The 15,418-nt window shown below is 42.9% G+C and overlaps 1 protein-coding gene across 4 annotated transcripts in view; it reads right to left on the bottom strand.

The window, feature by feature from the left end:
• ARHGEF4 (Rho guanine nucleotide exchange factor 4) overlaps window positions 1–15,418 on the bottom strand; it is a 265,787-nt gene that overhangs the window by 111,913 nt on the left and 138,456 nt on the right. For 2 of the 4 annotated variants that reach the window (XM_081583141.1, XM_081583140.1), the window contains exons 1-2: window positions 1,535–1,551; window positions 1,149–1,479 (exon numbers count right to left, since the gene is read on the bottom strand). The exons of the other annotated variants lie outside the window; for them this stretch is intronic. In XM_081583141.1, coding sequence (XP_081439267.1) covers window positions 1,149–1,479; window positions 1,535–1,551 — 348 coding nt within the window. Of the gene's footprint in view, window positions 1–1,148; window positions 1,480–1,534; window positions 1,552–15,418 lie in introns of those variants that run through there. 4 annotated transcript variants of the gene reach the window in all.

Below are 15,418 nucleotides of genomic sequence, written 5' to 3'. Positions count from 1 at the left end.
TTTGTTCTGAGACAAGACTGATTAGAGTCATGGAGTGCTCAATGCAGGTGAATGGACATCTTTCTTCAAGTCTACTGATTTTAGAGCAGAGTTCAAACCCTTTATCTGCCATTCTTGGTACTCTTACATTCAAGCCAACCTCTACTCCTCCTCAACCTGGCCTGTGCTCCATCCAGTAATGGTGGGGACAGGAATGGGACAACGATGGGGGAGGGGATGCCACAAGATAACCCTGTGTATCTGGAGCCCTGCAGCTTTCACAGGCTGCACCCCAACCCCCATCCAGAAGCATAATGGGTGCACTACCCCCGTTTCCTAGGCAGCGCCTGTCTTCCTTTATAGCTCTCACTGCAAAGGCTCAAAACTAACTTGAATGTTTCTAAGAAGTAAAACATAAAGATTATAGTTTAACAACTAATCAAGGGTTACCACTCTGGGCTTCCTTGCTTAATTAATATTTAGGGTCAATGTCTTCCTATCAATTTGCACCCAGAACTCAGTCTCTAGGATATGAAAGGGAACCCTAAGAGGAGCTCACTAGTCCCAGGGGACACCACAGCAATCCCATCTCCGGCAAACGCAGTTTCAGCGGGTCCAGGAGGAGAGCCTCTCCTCTGGCAGACAGCCTCAGTCCTGGAGCCAGGACCACACACTGAATCCAGTCCACCCTTAGCCAGAGAGCCTTCTCCTCTCTCCTATTTTACAGAACCCAAGGAACTGCAGTTCGGAAAGCCAGACCTGTGCCATCGGTCAAGAACGTTTGGAGAAGAGAAACAGCACACCAAGGGATCACATTCTATTCTCACCGTAAACACTCAGTTTCTGAGTTGAGGACGCGCCTGGCTACGAGGTGGGGAGGGGGCCCACTAGGCTCAGCTGTAACAGAAGTGGTTAAAAGAAGGGACGAGGGTGGTGGGCGGTGGTGGTGGTAAATCAGAAGAAAACCCGATAAAACAAAGATTCGGAAGAGCGAAGCAAGAGGAACCAAGGAATCGGAAGATGGAAACGAGCAATAGAAAAAGTGCAGGAGGAAAGGGCAGGCGGAGACACCGTCTCGAGGGGGATGGAGAGAAGGCGCTTTAGACGGACAGACGCGGGGAACGGAAGGGGTGCGGCGGCTCGAGGGGCGGCGGCGGCGGCACCCTTACCGGCGGTGGCCGAGCGCAGGCTCTCCAGGCTCCAGGAGCGGGACAGGGCGCCGCGCATGCCCCCGCTTCCGCCGCGGCCCCCGCACACCACGCCGCTGCTGTCCGAGTCGGAGCCCGGGGACAGCCCGGCGCTACTGCCGCCGCCGCTGCTGCTGCTCGTGCCGAGGTCCCCGCTCGTCTGCCCGCTCGATTCGCTCGGGCATTGCTGCGCTCTCGTGCAGGCAGGTCCGAGTTCCAGCCACAGGTTCGCGGGCGGCTGGGCCGCGGCGGCGCCGGGGCTGCCGGGAGACGGGGCCAGCGAGCCGGGGCCCGGGCCGGACGAGGGGCGTGCAGACAGCCGCGCGGCGTCCTCGGCCCCATCCCCGCCGCCGCACGGCCGCCGCTCCGGGCCAGCTGACATCATGGGGCTCCGCTAAGGAGGCTCCCGGCCGCCGCCAACCGCTGGGGCTCTGCGGCCGCGGCGGCGGGGACCCTCAGCGGGCGCGGGGCGCGGGGCGCGCGCGGCTCGGGCGAGGCCAGGTGTCCACTGGGCAGGATGCGGCGCTTGTGCTCGCCGCCCGTTCCCCGCCGCACGGCGGGCGCTGAGCCGCGGCGCCGACCCCGGTGCGGGTCGCGGTCTCGGTCAGCACGCGCTCACGCAGGCGCGCACGCAGACTTGGGGCGGCTGCGGCGGCGGCGGGCGCGGCGCGCTGGGCCCCGGGCAGTTCTCGATCCCCACAGGGCCGTGCCCTGCCGCCGCATTCGCGCGCGTGGGTTAGGACTGGGGCATCCTTGGAAGGAGGCGTCCCAGACACCCCGCAACCATGGCGGTGAGGAGAGCTGGCGGGCGCTGGCTTTTCCCCCTCTAGGCTCCAATGCGTCCTTGCCCGTCTGGGGCAGGAGTGTAGGCAGGAGACGACGCTCAGCCCTGCAAGCTGGGTCGGGGAGCGCGCTTGGTGGCGTCGCATCCCTCCTCTCCGGGTCTGCCACGCGGCGGTGCGCAGGGAACTTTCGGCACTGACGCCCCTCGGGCCAGCGGGCCAGCATGAGTATGCCGGCGGTGCTCTGCCATCAAAAGTAGAGTCACGGTCCACGCCAAATAATTTTAGAATGTGTCTGGGAAAGTCCAGTGACAGGTAGGATCGAAAATGGGAGTCACAAAGCACATGACATAGAGCCGAGAGCCAAGGATTCTAGGGTTTTTCAAATTTTGTTGTTGCGGAGGCAGGGATTAGAGAACGGAGCGTTTCCTCCAACGCTCCTACACACCCGGGAGCATTGTGTAGGTTCTTGGAGTGTGCCTAGAGGGAGGGTGAGGTGCCTCTACTGCTCCAAACAAGCGCGAGGATCAGTGAGAAGTGTGAGAGGACGTCCCAGTATCTACTGACAAGGGCTAAGCAGGGCTGCTGACAGCCCCATTCCCAAGCTCTAGGGAGCTGGTTGTAAAGCAGCATTAAGTATTAACGATGGTGAGGATGAAATGAGAGGTCCTTGCCATGCCCTAGCATACTAGCTGGTGTAGGGTGAATGCTGGAAAAGGGGTCATTCTCTCCGCTTTCCTCCACTTGGGGTCGATTTCCTGTAGCCCATCTCCTTCCCTAAGTAATGTGTGTGCCTGGTTCTGTATCATAAGGGATCCTGCCTCTTCATAGATATCTCCTCTTCTTACAGGCCCTGGCTTATCTCTTCATATGATACCCACTCTAACAACTCAGGGGGCTGGGACAATGACATGGCAGCATTTATGTACAAAGTACAGAACTCCGCACAAACGAAGGCAATACTAGTGTTTTGGAAGTTCAATTAATGGGCATTGCAGGGCGACTCAGCTAAATCTGCACCTTGAAGGCCCTCTCCCCCCTTAACTTCTCTGGGAATCCTTCTTGATCATTCCATACCTGGTATGCACACTTCCCACCCATGCCTCCATTCTTTGCTCTCCTTGGGAAGGGCAGCCCTCCTCTGACTTCCCCTTGCTCTTTAGTGCAGGCTTTCTGCAAGGAGAGTCACCATCTCGGTTCTTGTCTGGTTGTCCTGTTGAAGCCTGTGAACCTAGCCCTTGTGGGTAGGAAAAACTGCTGTGGGAGGGATGAGTCATGGATCAGGAGACACCCTCCCAGTCTGTCAGCAAATCTGTGGGTTCTCCCTCCAAAATAAGTGTCCAAGGTGCCCGTTTCTTTTCTTTTACTGCTACCACTACCACACTGTTTGGAAGACAGCTTCAGTTTCTTGACTTCCGCAGAGCAGCCAGAGAGGGAGCTCTAAATTAAAATATAAATCATACCATGTCCTGCTCCTCATTCAGACACTTCAGAAGCTTCTCTCACAATTGAGTCCAGCAAGACTCTGTGTATTGCCCATTCTATTCTCCACTTTCTATCATCACTTCCTTTCCCTTGCTGTTTGCACTCCAGCCACGGTGGCTTCCTTGCTTACTCTCATTCCTGCCTGAGGGCCTTTGCACTTACTGTTCAGAAAAGAGTAGACTGTCTTCATGGAGTTCTGGTATGCAAAAGGGATCCACATTTCTTAAGACCACGGTGGTGATGGCAGCTGAAATTAAGGCTTACTACCTGAGGTTCAGGGAATATCAGGGGACAAAATCTGGTGCAGTGAGATGTAGCTGCCCCGCCCCCGCCATGGAAAATATTCCGTTTTGTCTATACCACATACATACTACTGAATCATGAAAAAGAATGAAATAATGCCATTTGCAGCAACATGGATGAATCTAGAGAATATCATACTAAATGAAGTAGGTCAGAAAGAGAAAGACAAATACTTATATGTAGAATCTAAAATATAACACAAATGAACTTATTTACAAAACAGAAACAGACATAGGAAACAAACTTACGGTTACCAAAGGGGAAAGGGATAAATTAGGAGTTTGGGATTCATGGCTACAAACTACAATATATAAAATAGATAAACAATAAGTTTTTGCTGTATAGCACAGACTATTCAATATCCTGTAATAAAATAATGGAAAACTTAAAAACTTAAAAAATGTATAACTTTATTTTCATGGAATAATAAATACAGTTGCAAAAGGAGGAGTGAGAAGGTAGCAAGGAATATTAGTTCCATCCCATAGAAATTCTGTGAGAGTCAACCAAAAACTGTTAGAACGAGTGCATCTTTAAAAGCCATACAAAAATAATCAAGTATAGAATAGATATTATAACAGATTTTTTATATCAATGATGTAATTTAACTCAGGTCTTTTATTTCATTTTTTTCAATTTAAGCAAGTATACTACATGATTTCCATGTGACTGTTTTCTATCACTTTATATACTTCCCTTTTAGCCATGGATTCTAGCTGTTAATATCGCTCACATTACTACCTGTTAAAAAAATCATAAAGTATAATCCTAACGGCCTGTAAAAAAAGTAGAGAGTTCCTATATCAAGCAGAATGGGATAAACTATGTTAATTGGTTTGCAGAAACCTCCAAAAGCTTCAAAATTAAAAAGTAGCTTCATGAAATATTTATTGCAAAATGCTAATGAAAAATTAAAGTCACAAGAGGTACGAGATCGAATCTGGGCTCTTGGCATTGAGATCACTGAGTTCTAACCACTGGACCACCGGGAGTTCCCAAGACTGATGTAATTTCTATTGCTCCCCTCTATCCTCTTTTATTTGAGTGCTCATCCTGGCAATCCTTGTCTACAGTGTGCCCAGTTGAGAGAGGAAAGTAAAATTTCGTGTCCCCTCCTGTCCAAATCCAGACATACTGGTTATTGATTCTCTCCCAGGGACAACTGTTATCTTCTTGTTCGTCATTATCTAAGTCTTCCTTTTGCCTATCTTTGGAAGTGGCTCTAAGATCTTGCAAGGATAATATCTTCTGCATTCTCTTTGAGAACACCTTTAAACCTAATTCAAACTACCAGAAATATTTAGTTTGTCCCAGCTAAAACCTGACAAGACATTTGAAAGGATTTAATAACTCTATGATCAGAAATTTGGCCAAAATGGAAGCCAAGGTTCACAGCCTGTCAGGACTTTTCTTAAGGCCTTTTCCCCTAAGTTAATTGTACAGAGAGAGAGAAAAAAAAACATTCCAAAATAGGTGGATGGGTTATTAAATCCTTTCAAATGTCTTCTCAGGTTTCAGTTGGGACAAACAGTAAATATAAATCACAAACTTCAGAGAGGTAATTCTAATCTGGAGAATAAAAGAGGGGAAAGGTCATTTGAATTTAGACAAATGAAAAATAATGTGTCTTCTCCACAAATATTAGCCAAGAAAGCTTTAGCTATCCGAAACAGATGAACTTATTCCAATTGTTCTTTTATAAATAGTGATTTTTACATCATCATATCTGTCTTGTAACTAAAATTTTAAAACGAAGCTATGAGCTCTCTGTTTGCATTTGTATGTTTCTCTGTCTGTATTAGGTTGGTGCAAAACTAATTTCGGTTTTGCATTGTTGAACTTTGCCATTTGATATTGGAATACATTCCCAAATAAGTGTGGTTATGTTATATATCATTTTAATGTACATTTCTTGATTTATTTTTTTGCTAATAATTTATTATTTGCTGTTTATTTTATATTTATTTTAGAGTATGGAATTGATGTTAGACAAAAAGCAAATTTGAGTGATTTTCTTATTTGAGTTCAAAATGGATCGTAAAGCAGCAGAGACAGCTTGCAACATCAACAACGCATTTGGCCCAGGAACTACTAATGAACACACAGTGCAATGATGGTTTAAGAAGTTTTTCAAAGGAGTAGAGAACCTTGAAGATGAGGAGCACAGTGGCCGGCCATTGGAAATTGATAATGACCAACTGCAAGTCATCATTGAAGCTGATCGTCTTATAACTACACACGAAGTTGCTGAAGAACTCAACATCGACCATTCTATGGTCATTTGGCATTTGAAGCAATTGGAAAGGTGAAAAAGCTTGATAAGTGCATGCCTCATGTGTGCTAAGTTGCTACAGTCATGTCCAACTTTTTGCAACCCTATGGACTGTAGCCTGCCAGGCTCCTCTGTCCGTGGGATTTCCCAGGCAAGAATACTGGAGTGGGTTGCCATTTCCTCCTTCAGGGGATCTTCCCTGATCCAGGGATTGAACTCTCATCTATTATGTCTCCTGCATTGGCAGGTAGGTTCTTTACCACTACCACCACCCGGGAAGCCTCACAAGCTGACTGCAAATCAAAAAACCTATCATTTTGAAATGTCATTTTCTCTTATTGTACACAACAACAACGAACCATTTCTTAATCGGATTGTGACATGTGATGAAAAGTGGATTTTATACAACAACTGGCAATGACCAGCTCAGTGGTTGGACTGAGAAAAAGCTCCAAAGCACTTCCAAAAGCCAAACTTGCACCAAAAAAAAGGTCATGGTCACTGTTTTGTTGTCTGCTACTGGTCTGCTGCGCTATACCTTTTTGAATCCCAGTGAAACCATTACATCTGAGAAGAATGCTCAGCAAATCAATGAGATACATCAAAACCTGCAATATCTGCCCCCGGTGTTGGTCAACAGAAAGGGATCAATTCTTCTCCATGACAATGCCTGACCACATATCACACAACCAACACTTCAAAAATTGAACAAATGGGGCTTCGAAGTTTTGCCTTAGATGCCAAATTCACCTGATCTTATGCCACTGACTACCAGTTCTTCAAGCATATCAAAAACTTTCTGCAGGGAAAACACTTCCACAAACAGGAGGAAGCAGAAAATGCTTTCCAAGAGTTTGTCAAAATTCGTAAAAGTTCGTAAGAATCCGAAGCACGGATTTTTATGTTACAGGAATAAACACATTTATTTCTCATTGGCAAAAATGTGTTGATTGTAATGGTTCCTATTTTGATTAATAAAGATGTGATTGAACCTAGTTATAACGATTTGAAATTTATGGTCCAAAACTGCAATTATGTTTTCACCAACTTAATATATATGTGGTTGATGTGTGGTATTTCCTAGTTCTGGATGATATTACTAAAATAAATTTATAAAAGAGCTCTATTTAATTGCCTTAAAAGCAAACAAGCACTTACAAACAAGCACAAATTAAGGTTTGTTATTCTAAAAGCTCTGAGAAGTATAAACTAACACAAATGCTTTTCAGGTTCATGAGATCTGAGAAAATATTCAGTATTAAAACTACTTTAAATTTCACTGGCTTTGAGTTTGAGCAAACTCCAGTTCAGTTCAGTTGCGTGGTCATGTCCGACACTTTGTAACCCCATAGACTCAGCATGCCAGGCTTCCCTGTTCATCACCAACTCCCAGAGCTTACTCAAACTCATGTCCATCGAGTCAGTGATGCCATCAAACCATCTCATCCTCTGTCGTCCCCTTCTCCTCCTGCCTTCAATCTTTCTGAGCATCAGGGTCTTTTCCAATGAGTCAGTTCTTCGCATCAGATGGCCAAAGTATTGGAGCTTCAGCTTCGTAATCAGTCCTTCCAATGAATATTCAGGACTGATTTCCTGGTTGGATCTCCTTGCAGTCCAAGGGACTCTCAAGAGTCTTCTCCAACACCACAGTTCAAAAGCATCAATTCTTTGGCATTCAGCTTTCTTTATAGTGGCACCTCTCACATCCATCCATGACTACTGAAAAAACCAGAGCTTTGACTAGACAGACCTTTGTTGGCAAAGTAATGTCTCTGCTTTTTAATATGCTGTCTATGTTGGTCATAGCTTTCTTTTCAAGGAACAAGCATCTTTTAATTTCATGGCTGCAGTCACCATCTGCATTGATTTTGGAGCCCCCCAAAATAAAGTCTGTCACTGTTTCCATTGTTTCCTGATCTATTTGCCATGAAGCGATGGGACTAGATGCCATGATCTTAGTTTTCTGAATGTCAAGTTTTAACCCAACTTTTTTACTCTCCTCTTTCACTTTCATCAAGAGACTCTTTAGTTCTTCTTCACTTTCTGCCATAAGGGTGGTGTCATCTGAATATCTGAGGTTATTGATATTTCTCCAGGCAATCTAGATTCTCGCTTGTGCTTCATCCAGCCCAGCATTTCACATGATGTATTCTGCATATAAGTTAAATAAGCAGAGTGACAGTATAAAACCTTGATGTACTCCTTTCCTGATTTGGAACCAGCCCATTGTTCCATGTCCAGTTCTAACTGTTGCTTCTTGACCTGCATACAGATTTCTCAGGAGGCAGTTAAGGTGGTCTGGTATTCCCATGTCTTTAAGGATTTTCCAGTTTGTTGTGATCCACATAGTCAAAGGCTTTGGCTCAGTCAATATAGAAGAAGATGTTTTTCTGAAACCCTCTTGCTTTTTTGATGATCCAAGAGATGTTGGCAATTTGATCTCTGATTTTCCAGTTTGTTGTGATCCACATAGTCAAAGGCTTTGGTGCAGTCAATATAGAAGAAGATGTTTTTCTGAAACCCTCTTGCTTTTTTGATGATCCAAGAGATGTTGGCAATTTGATCTCTGATTCCTCTGCCTTTTCTAAAACCAGCTTGAACATCTGGAAGTTCACGGTTCACGTACTGTCGATGCCGTGCTTGGAGAATTTTGAGCATTACTTTACCAGCATGTGAGATGAGTGCAATTGTGCGGTAGGTTGAGCATCCTTTGGCATTGCCTTTCTTTGGTATTGGAATGAAAACTGACCTTTTCCAGTCCTGTGGCCACTGTTGAGTTTTCCAAATTTTCTGGGATATTGACTGCAGCACTTTCACAGCATCATCTTTGAGGATTTGAAATAGCTCAACTGGAATTCCATCACCTCCACTAGCTTTGATCATAATGATGCTTCCTAAGGCCCACTTGATTTCGAATTCCAGGATGTCTGGCTCTAGGTGAGTGATCACACCATCATGGTAATCTGGGTCATGAAGATCTTTTTTGTATAGTTCTTCTGTGTATTCTTGCTACCTCTTCTTAGTATCTTTTGCTTCTGTTAGGTCTTGATCGTTTCTGTCCTTTATTGTGCCCATCTTTGCATGAACTATTCCCTTGGTATCTCTAATTTTTTAAAGAGATCTCTAGTCTTTCCTATTCTATTGCTTTCCTCTATTTCTTTGCATTTATCACTGAGGAAGTCTTTCTTATCTCTCCTTGCTATTCTTTGGAACTCTGCATTTAAATGGGTATATCTTTCCTTTTCTCTTTTGCCTTTGTCTTTCAGGTTTGCAAGATGGCAGAGTAGAAGGCATGCGTTCATCTTCTCCTGTGAGAACTCCAAAGTTACAACTTGCTGCGGAACAACTGTTGACAGGAAAGATACTTCCACCAAAGATACCCACGTCCAAGGGCAAAGGAGAAGCCCCAGCAAGATGGTAGGAGGGGTGAAGTTGAGTTTAAAATCAAACCCCATACCTGGCAGAGACACTCGGATGGCTCAACAAAACCTTGTGCACACCAGAAGACCCCAGAGAGACTGAACCAGTCCTGCCTTTGAATGTTTGAGTGTCTTCTGCGGTGGTATGGGTCAGCTCTGGCCTGCCACAGGGGCAAGGGCTCTGGGTGCAGCAGACCTGGGCATGGCATAAGTCCTCCTGGAGGAGGTCACCATTAACCCCACCATAGAGCCAACAGAACTTACACAGGACTGGGAAACAGCCTCTTGGAGGGCACAGACAACACCTTGTATGCACCAGGACCCAGGAGAAAGGAGCAGTGACCCCACAAGAGACTGACCCAGACTTGCCTGTGAGTGTCTGGGAGTCTCTGGTATAGGTGAGGGTCAACAGTGGCCTGCTGCAGGGTCGGGGGCACTGAGTGTGGCGGTATGCATGGAACCTTTAGAAGGAGGTCACCGTTATCTTCATTACCTCCACCATTAGTTTGGCCTCAGGTCAAACAACAGGGAGGGAACACAGCCCCGCCCATCAACGGCAAATTGGATTAAAGATTTACTGAGCATGGCCCTGCCCATCAGAACAAGACCCAGTTTCCCTCTGAGTCAGTCTCTCCCATCAGGAAGCTTTCATAAGCCTCTTATCCTTATCAATCAGAAGGCAGACAGAATAAAACCCACAGTCACAGAAAACTAATCAAAGTAATCACATGGACCACAGCCTTGTATAACTTGATGAAACTATGAGCCATGCCATGTAGGGCCACCCAACATGGATGGGTCATCGTGGAGAGTTCTGACAAAACGTGGCCTACTGGGGAAAGGAATGGCAAACCACTTCAGTATTCTTGCCTTGAGAACCCCATGAACAGTATGAGAAGGCAAAAAGATAGGACACTGAAAGATGAATCCCCAAGTCGATAGGTGCCCAATATGCTACTGGAGAAGAGTAGAGAAATAACTCCAGAAAAAATGAAGAGACAGAGCCAAAGCAAAAACAACACCCAGTTGTGGATGTGACTGGTGATGGAAGTAGTATGATGCTGTAAAGAACAGTATTGCACAGGAACCTAGAATGTTAGGTCCATGAATCAAGGTAAATTGGAAGTGGCAAAATAGGAGATGGCAAGAGTGCAGGTTGACATTTTAGGAATCAGTGAACTAAAATGGACTGGAATGGGTGAATTTAACTCAGATGACCATTATATCTACTGCTGTGGACAAGAATCCCTGAGAAGAAATGGAGTAGCCCTCATACTCAACAAAAGAATCCAAAATGCAGTACTTGGATGCAATCTCACAAATGACAGAATGATCTCTGTTCGTTTCCAAGGCAAACCATTCTATATAACAGTGATCCAAGTCTATCCCCCGACCAGTAATGCTGAAAAAGCTGAAGTTGAACGGTTCTGTGAAGACCTACAAGACCTTCTAGAACTAACACCCCCAAAAAGATGTCCTTTTCATTATAGGGGACTGGAATGCAAAAGTAGGAAGTCAAGGGATACCTGGAGTAACAGGCAAATTTGGCTTTCGAGTACAAAATGAAGTAGGGAAAAGGTGAATAGTTTTGCCAAGAGAATGCACTGTTCATAGCAAACACCCTCTTCCAACAATGCAAGAGAAGACTCTACATATGGACATCACCAGATGGTCAACACCAAAATCAGACTGATTATATTCTTTGCAGCTGAAGATGGCGAAGCTCTATACAGTCAGCAAAAACAAGCCCGGGAGCTGACTGTGGCTCAGATCATGAACTACTCATTGCCAAATTCAAACTTATATTGAAGAAAGTAGGAAAAACCACTAGACCATTCAGGTATGACCCAAGTCAAATCCCTTATGATTATCCAATGGAAGTGACAAATAGATTCAAGGGATTAGATCCGATAGACAGAGTGCCTGAAACAATCTATTCTTTTAACTTCTTTGTCTTACCCTCTTTCTATCTATAAAAACTTTCCAACTTGTGCAGTTCCTTAGAAACTCCTTTCTACTTGATCGGTGGGATGCTATTCTGATTCATGAATTATTGTTGCTGTTCGGTTGCTAAGTTGTGTCCAGCTCATTCCAACCCCATGGATTGATGCACGCCAGGCTTCCACATCCTTCACTATCTCCTAGAGTTTGCTTAAACTCATGTCCATTGAGTTGGTGATGCCATCCAACCATCTCAAACCTCCATCACCCCCTTCTCCTTCTGGGCTCAATCTTTCCCAGAATCTGAGTCTTTTCCAATGAGTTGGCTCTTTGCATCAGGTGGCCAAAGTATTGGAACTTCAGCTTCAGTATTGATTTCCTTTAGGATTGAATGGTTTGAGCACCTTGCTGTCTGACAGACTCTCAAGAGTCTTCTCCAGCAGCACAATTTGAAAGCATCAGTTCTTTGGCTCTCAGCCTTCTTTATGGTTCAGTTCTCACATTTATACATTACTAGAGGAAAAACCATAGTTTTGGCTATAGAGGCCTTTGTTAGCAAAGCGATATCTCTGGTTTTTAATATGCTGTCTAGGTTAGTCATAGCTTTCCTTCCAAGGAGCAAGCATCTTTTAATTTCATGGCTGCAGTACTGTCCACAGTGATTTTGCAGCCCAGGGAAATAAAATCTGTCACTGTTTCCACTTTTTCCCCTTCTACAAATTGTTGAATAAAGGCAAATAGATCTTCAAATTTACTCAGTTGAAATTTTTTTTTAAACACAAGTTGCAGCAAATAGAGAATATCAATAGATAAATAGCAATTGCTTTTTGAAAATGGATATTCTAGAGTTGAAGAGTACAATGACAAAAATTAAAAATTCACCAGACTTTAAAACAAAAGATGCTGGAGACAAAGAAGGGGCATTTTATTACAATAAGAGAGTTAATCCATCAAGAAGATAAAAGTATAAACATATATACACCTACTTAAGATCAGAGCACTAAAATACATGAGGCAAAACTGACAGAAATGAAGGGAGAAATAGATAATTCAATAATAATAGTTGGAGATATACACCCAACTTTCAATGATGGATAGAGCAACTATACAGGAGATCAAGGAAAGAGAAGACTTGAACTACACCATGAACCATTTAACCATAATAATCATACTTAGAACACACCACCCAACAATAATAGAGTACACTTTCTTCTTAAGTGCCCTTGAAACATTCTTCAGGTTAGATCATAAGTTAGCACACAAAACAAACTTCCCTAAATTAAAAAAAAAAAAAAAAAGGAAATAATAAAATGTGTTCTCTGACCAAATGGAATGAAATTAGAAATGAAAAATAAGGGAAATTTGAGAAACTCACAAATATGTAGAAATTAAATAACAAACTCCTAAATAATTAATGGGTCCAAGAAGAAATCAAAATAAAATCAGAATATACTTTGAGATAAATGAAAATGAAGATAAAATAGGCCAAAGTTATGAAGACAGCTAAAGCAGTGCTCAGAGGGAAAGTTATAGCTGCAAATACCTGTATTAAGAAAGAAGAAAAATCTTAAATCAACAACTGGATCTGCATCTAATGACACTGGAAAAAGAAGTACAAAATTAAATCTAAAACAAACTAAACCTAAAGCAAACTAAACCTAAACCTAAAACAAGAAGAAGAAAGAAAACAATATGGATTAGAGCAGGAGTTAGTAAAGACACAATGGAGAACAGAAATATTGAGAAACAGAAATAAAGACAAGAGAAAAAACATAGAAAAATAAAAGAAACCCAATGCAGGTTTTTAGGGAAGAGGAAAAAAGTCGACAGATCTTTAGCTGGTTTGACCAAGAGAAAGAAGACGACTCACTACTATAATTAGAAATGAAAGAAGGAACCTTGAAAAAATAAAATAATTATAAAAGAAGACTATGAACAATGGTACACCAACCAGGCAGATGACTTAGATGAAATATACAAATTCCTAAAAAGACATAAGATGCCAAAACCTATTCAAGAAAAATAGACAATCTGATTAGCTCTATAACAAATGAAGGGATTGAACCAGTAATAAGACTGCCTACAAAGAAAAGCCCACACCCCAGGTGGCTTCACCCCTGAATTCTACCAAACATTGAAAAAAGAATTAATACCAATTTTTCACAAACTATTGAAGAAGATTGAGGGAAGATTCCTCAACTTATTTTATGAGGTCCAAACAAGACAAAGACATTAAAAGAAAAAATTACAGACCAATATCTTCTATGAATATGGACACAAAAAATCTTCAACAAAATACTAGCAAACCAAATTCAGCAACCTATAATGAGAATGACATATCTTGACCAAGTGAGATTAATCTCAGAAATGCAAGGGTGGTTTAACATCTGAAAATTAATGTAATATACCATATCAACAGAATTAAGAACAAAAGGTGCATGATTATCTCAACAGAAGGGTAAATGTTTAAAAAAATCCAACATTATCTCATGATAAAAAACTTTACATACTAGGAATATGGAAACTTTATTTACTCAATAAAGGGCATCTATGAAAAACCTATAGCTAACATCTTATTAAAGGGTGAAGATGGGATGCTTTCCCCTAAAATCAGGAAAAAAACCAAGGATATCTATTCTTGCCATTTTTATTCAAGTGTACTGTGCTACAGGCTCTAATCAGGGCAGTTAGGCAAGAAAAAAGTCATTTAGATAGGAAAGGAAGAAGTAAAACTCTCTCTACTTATAGATAACATGATCTTGTATGTAGAAAATCCTAAGGAATCCATTAAAAATCTAGAACTAATAAAAAGGTTCAGCAAGGTTTCAGGATATAAGATCAATATACAAAAGTCAATTGTAGTTTTATGCACTTTTATTGACCATTCTGAAAATGAAATTAAGAAGATAGTTTCATTCTCAAGCATCAAAAATTATATAAAATACTTAGGAATGAATTTTCAAAGGAAGTACAAACTTGTACTCTGAAAATGACACACTGTCATTGAAAGAAACAAAAGATCTAAATAAATGGGAAAAAATCCTATATTGATGGATCAGAAAACTCAACACTGTTAAGATGACAATGCTCCCCAAACTCATTTACAGATTCAGTGCAATCCTCATCAGAATCCCAAATAATATCTTTGCAGAAAGTGACAACCTGATTCTAAACATCGAGAACTTCCAGATGTTCAAGATGGATTCAGAAAAGGCAGAGGAACAGAGATCAAATTGCCAACATCCGTTGGATCATTGAAAAAGCAAGAGAGTTCCAGAAAAACACCTATTTCTGCTTTATTGACTACACCAAAGCCTTTGACTGTGTGGATCACAACAAACTGTGGAAAATTCTTCAAGAGATGGGAATGCCAGACCACCTTATCTACCTCCTGAGAAATCTGTATGCAGGTCAAGAAGCAACAGTTAGAAATGGACATGGAAAAACGGACTGGTTCCAAATCAGGAAAGGAGTACGTCAAGGCTGTATACTGCCACACTGCTTATTTAACTTCTATGCAGAGCACATCATGCGAAATGCTGGGCTGGATGTAACACAAGCTGGAATCAAGATTGCCGGGAGAAGTATCAATAACCTCAGATATGCAGATGACACCACCCTTATGGCAGAAAGCAAAGAGCAACTGAACAGCCTCTTGATGAAAGTGAAAGAGGAGGGGTACTCTTTCTGCCCCCTTCTGATGCCTATGTCAGAAGCTTTCTCTATCCCTTTTATACTTTAATAAACTCTATTGCACAAAAGCTCTGAGCGATCAAGCTTCGTCTCTGGGCCCGGATTGAATTCCTCTCCTCCGGAGGCCAAGAATCCTGGCCATCTTTTCGTGATTCAGCAAACAACCTTTCATCTTGGGGGCTCGTCCGGGATTCTTCAGGACAAGATGGGAGCTAACAATTCCAGCCTCACTCCTTTGAACTGTATACTGAAAAACTGGGATAGATTTGATCCCCAGGGCTTAAAGAAGACACACCTGGCTTCCTATGTGATACTGCATGGCCGTGGTACCCACTGGAGGATGGCGAACGGTGGCCA

This window comes from Giraffa tippelskirchi, chromosome 3, assembly GCF_054371585.1.
Source record: "Giraffa tippelskirchi isolate mGirTip1 chromosome 3, T2T-mGirTip1v1.2.pri, whole genome shotgun sequence".
NCBI lineage: Eukaryota > Metazoa > Chordata > Mammalia > Artiodactyla > Giraffidae > Giraffa > Giraffa tippelskirchi.
The sequence above is the reverse complement of the archived record's forward strand: the minus strand, read 5'-3'. Positions and strand labels throughout refer to the sequence as shown.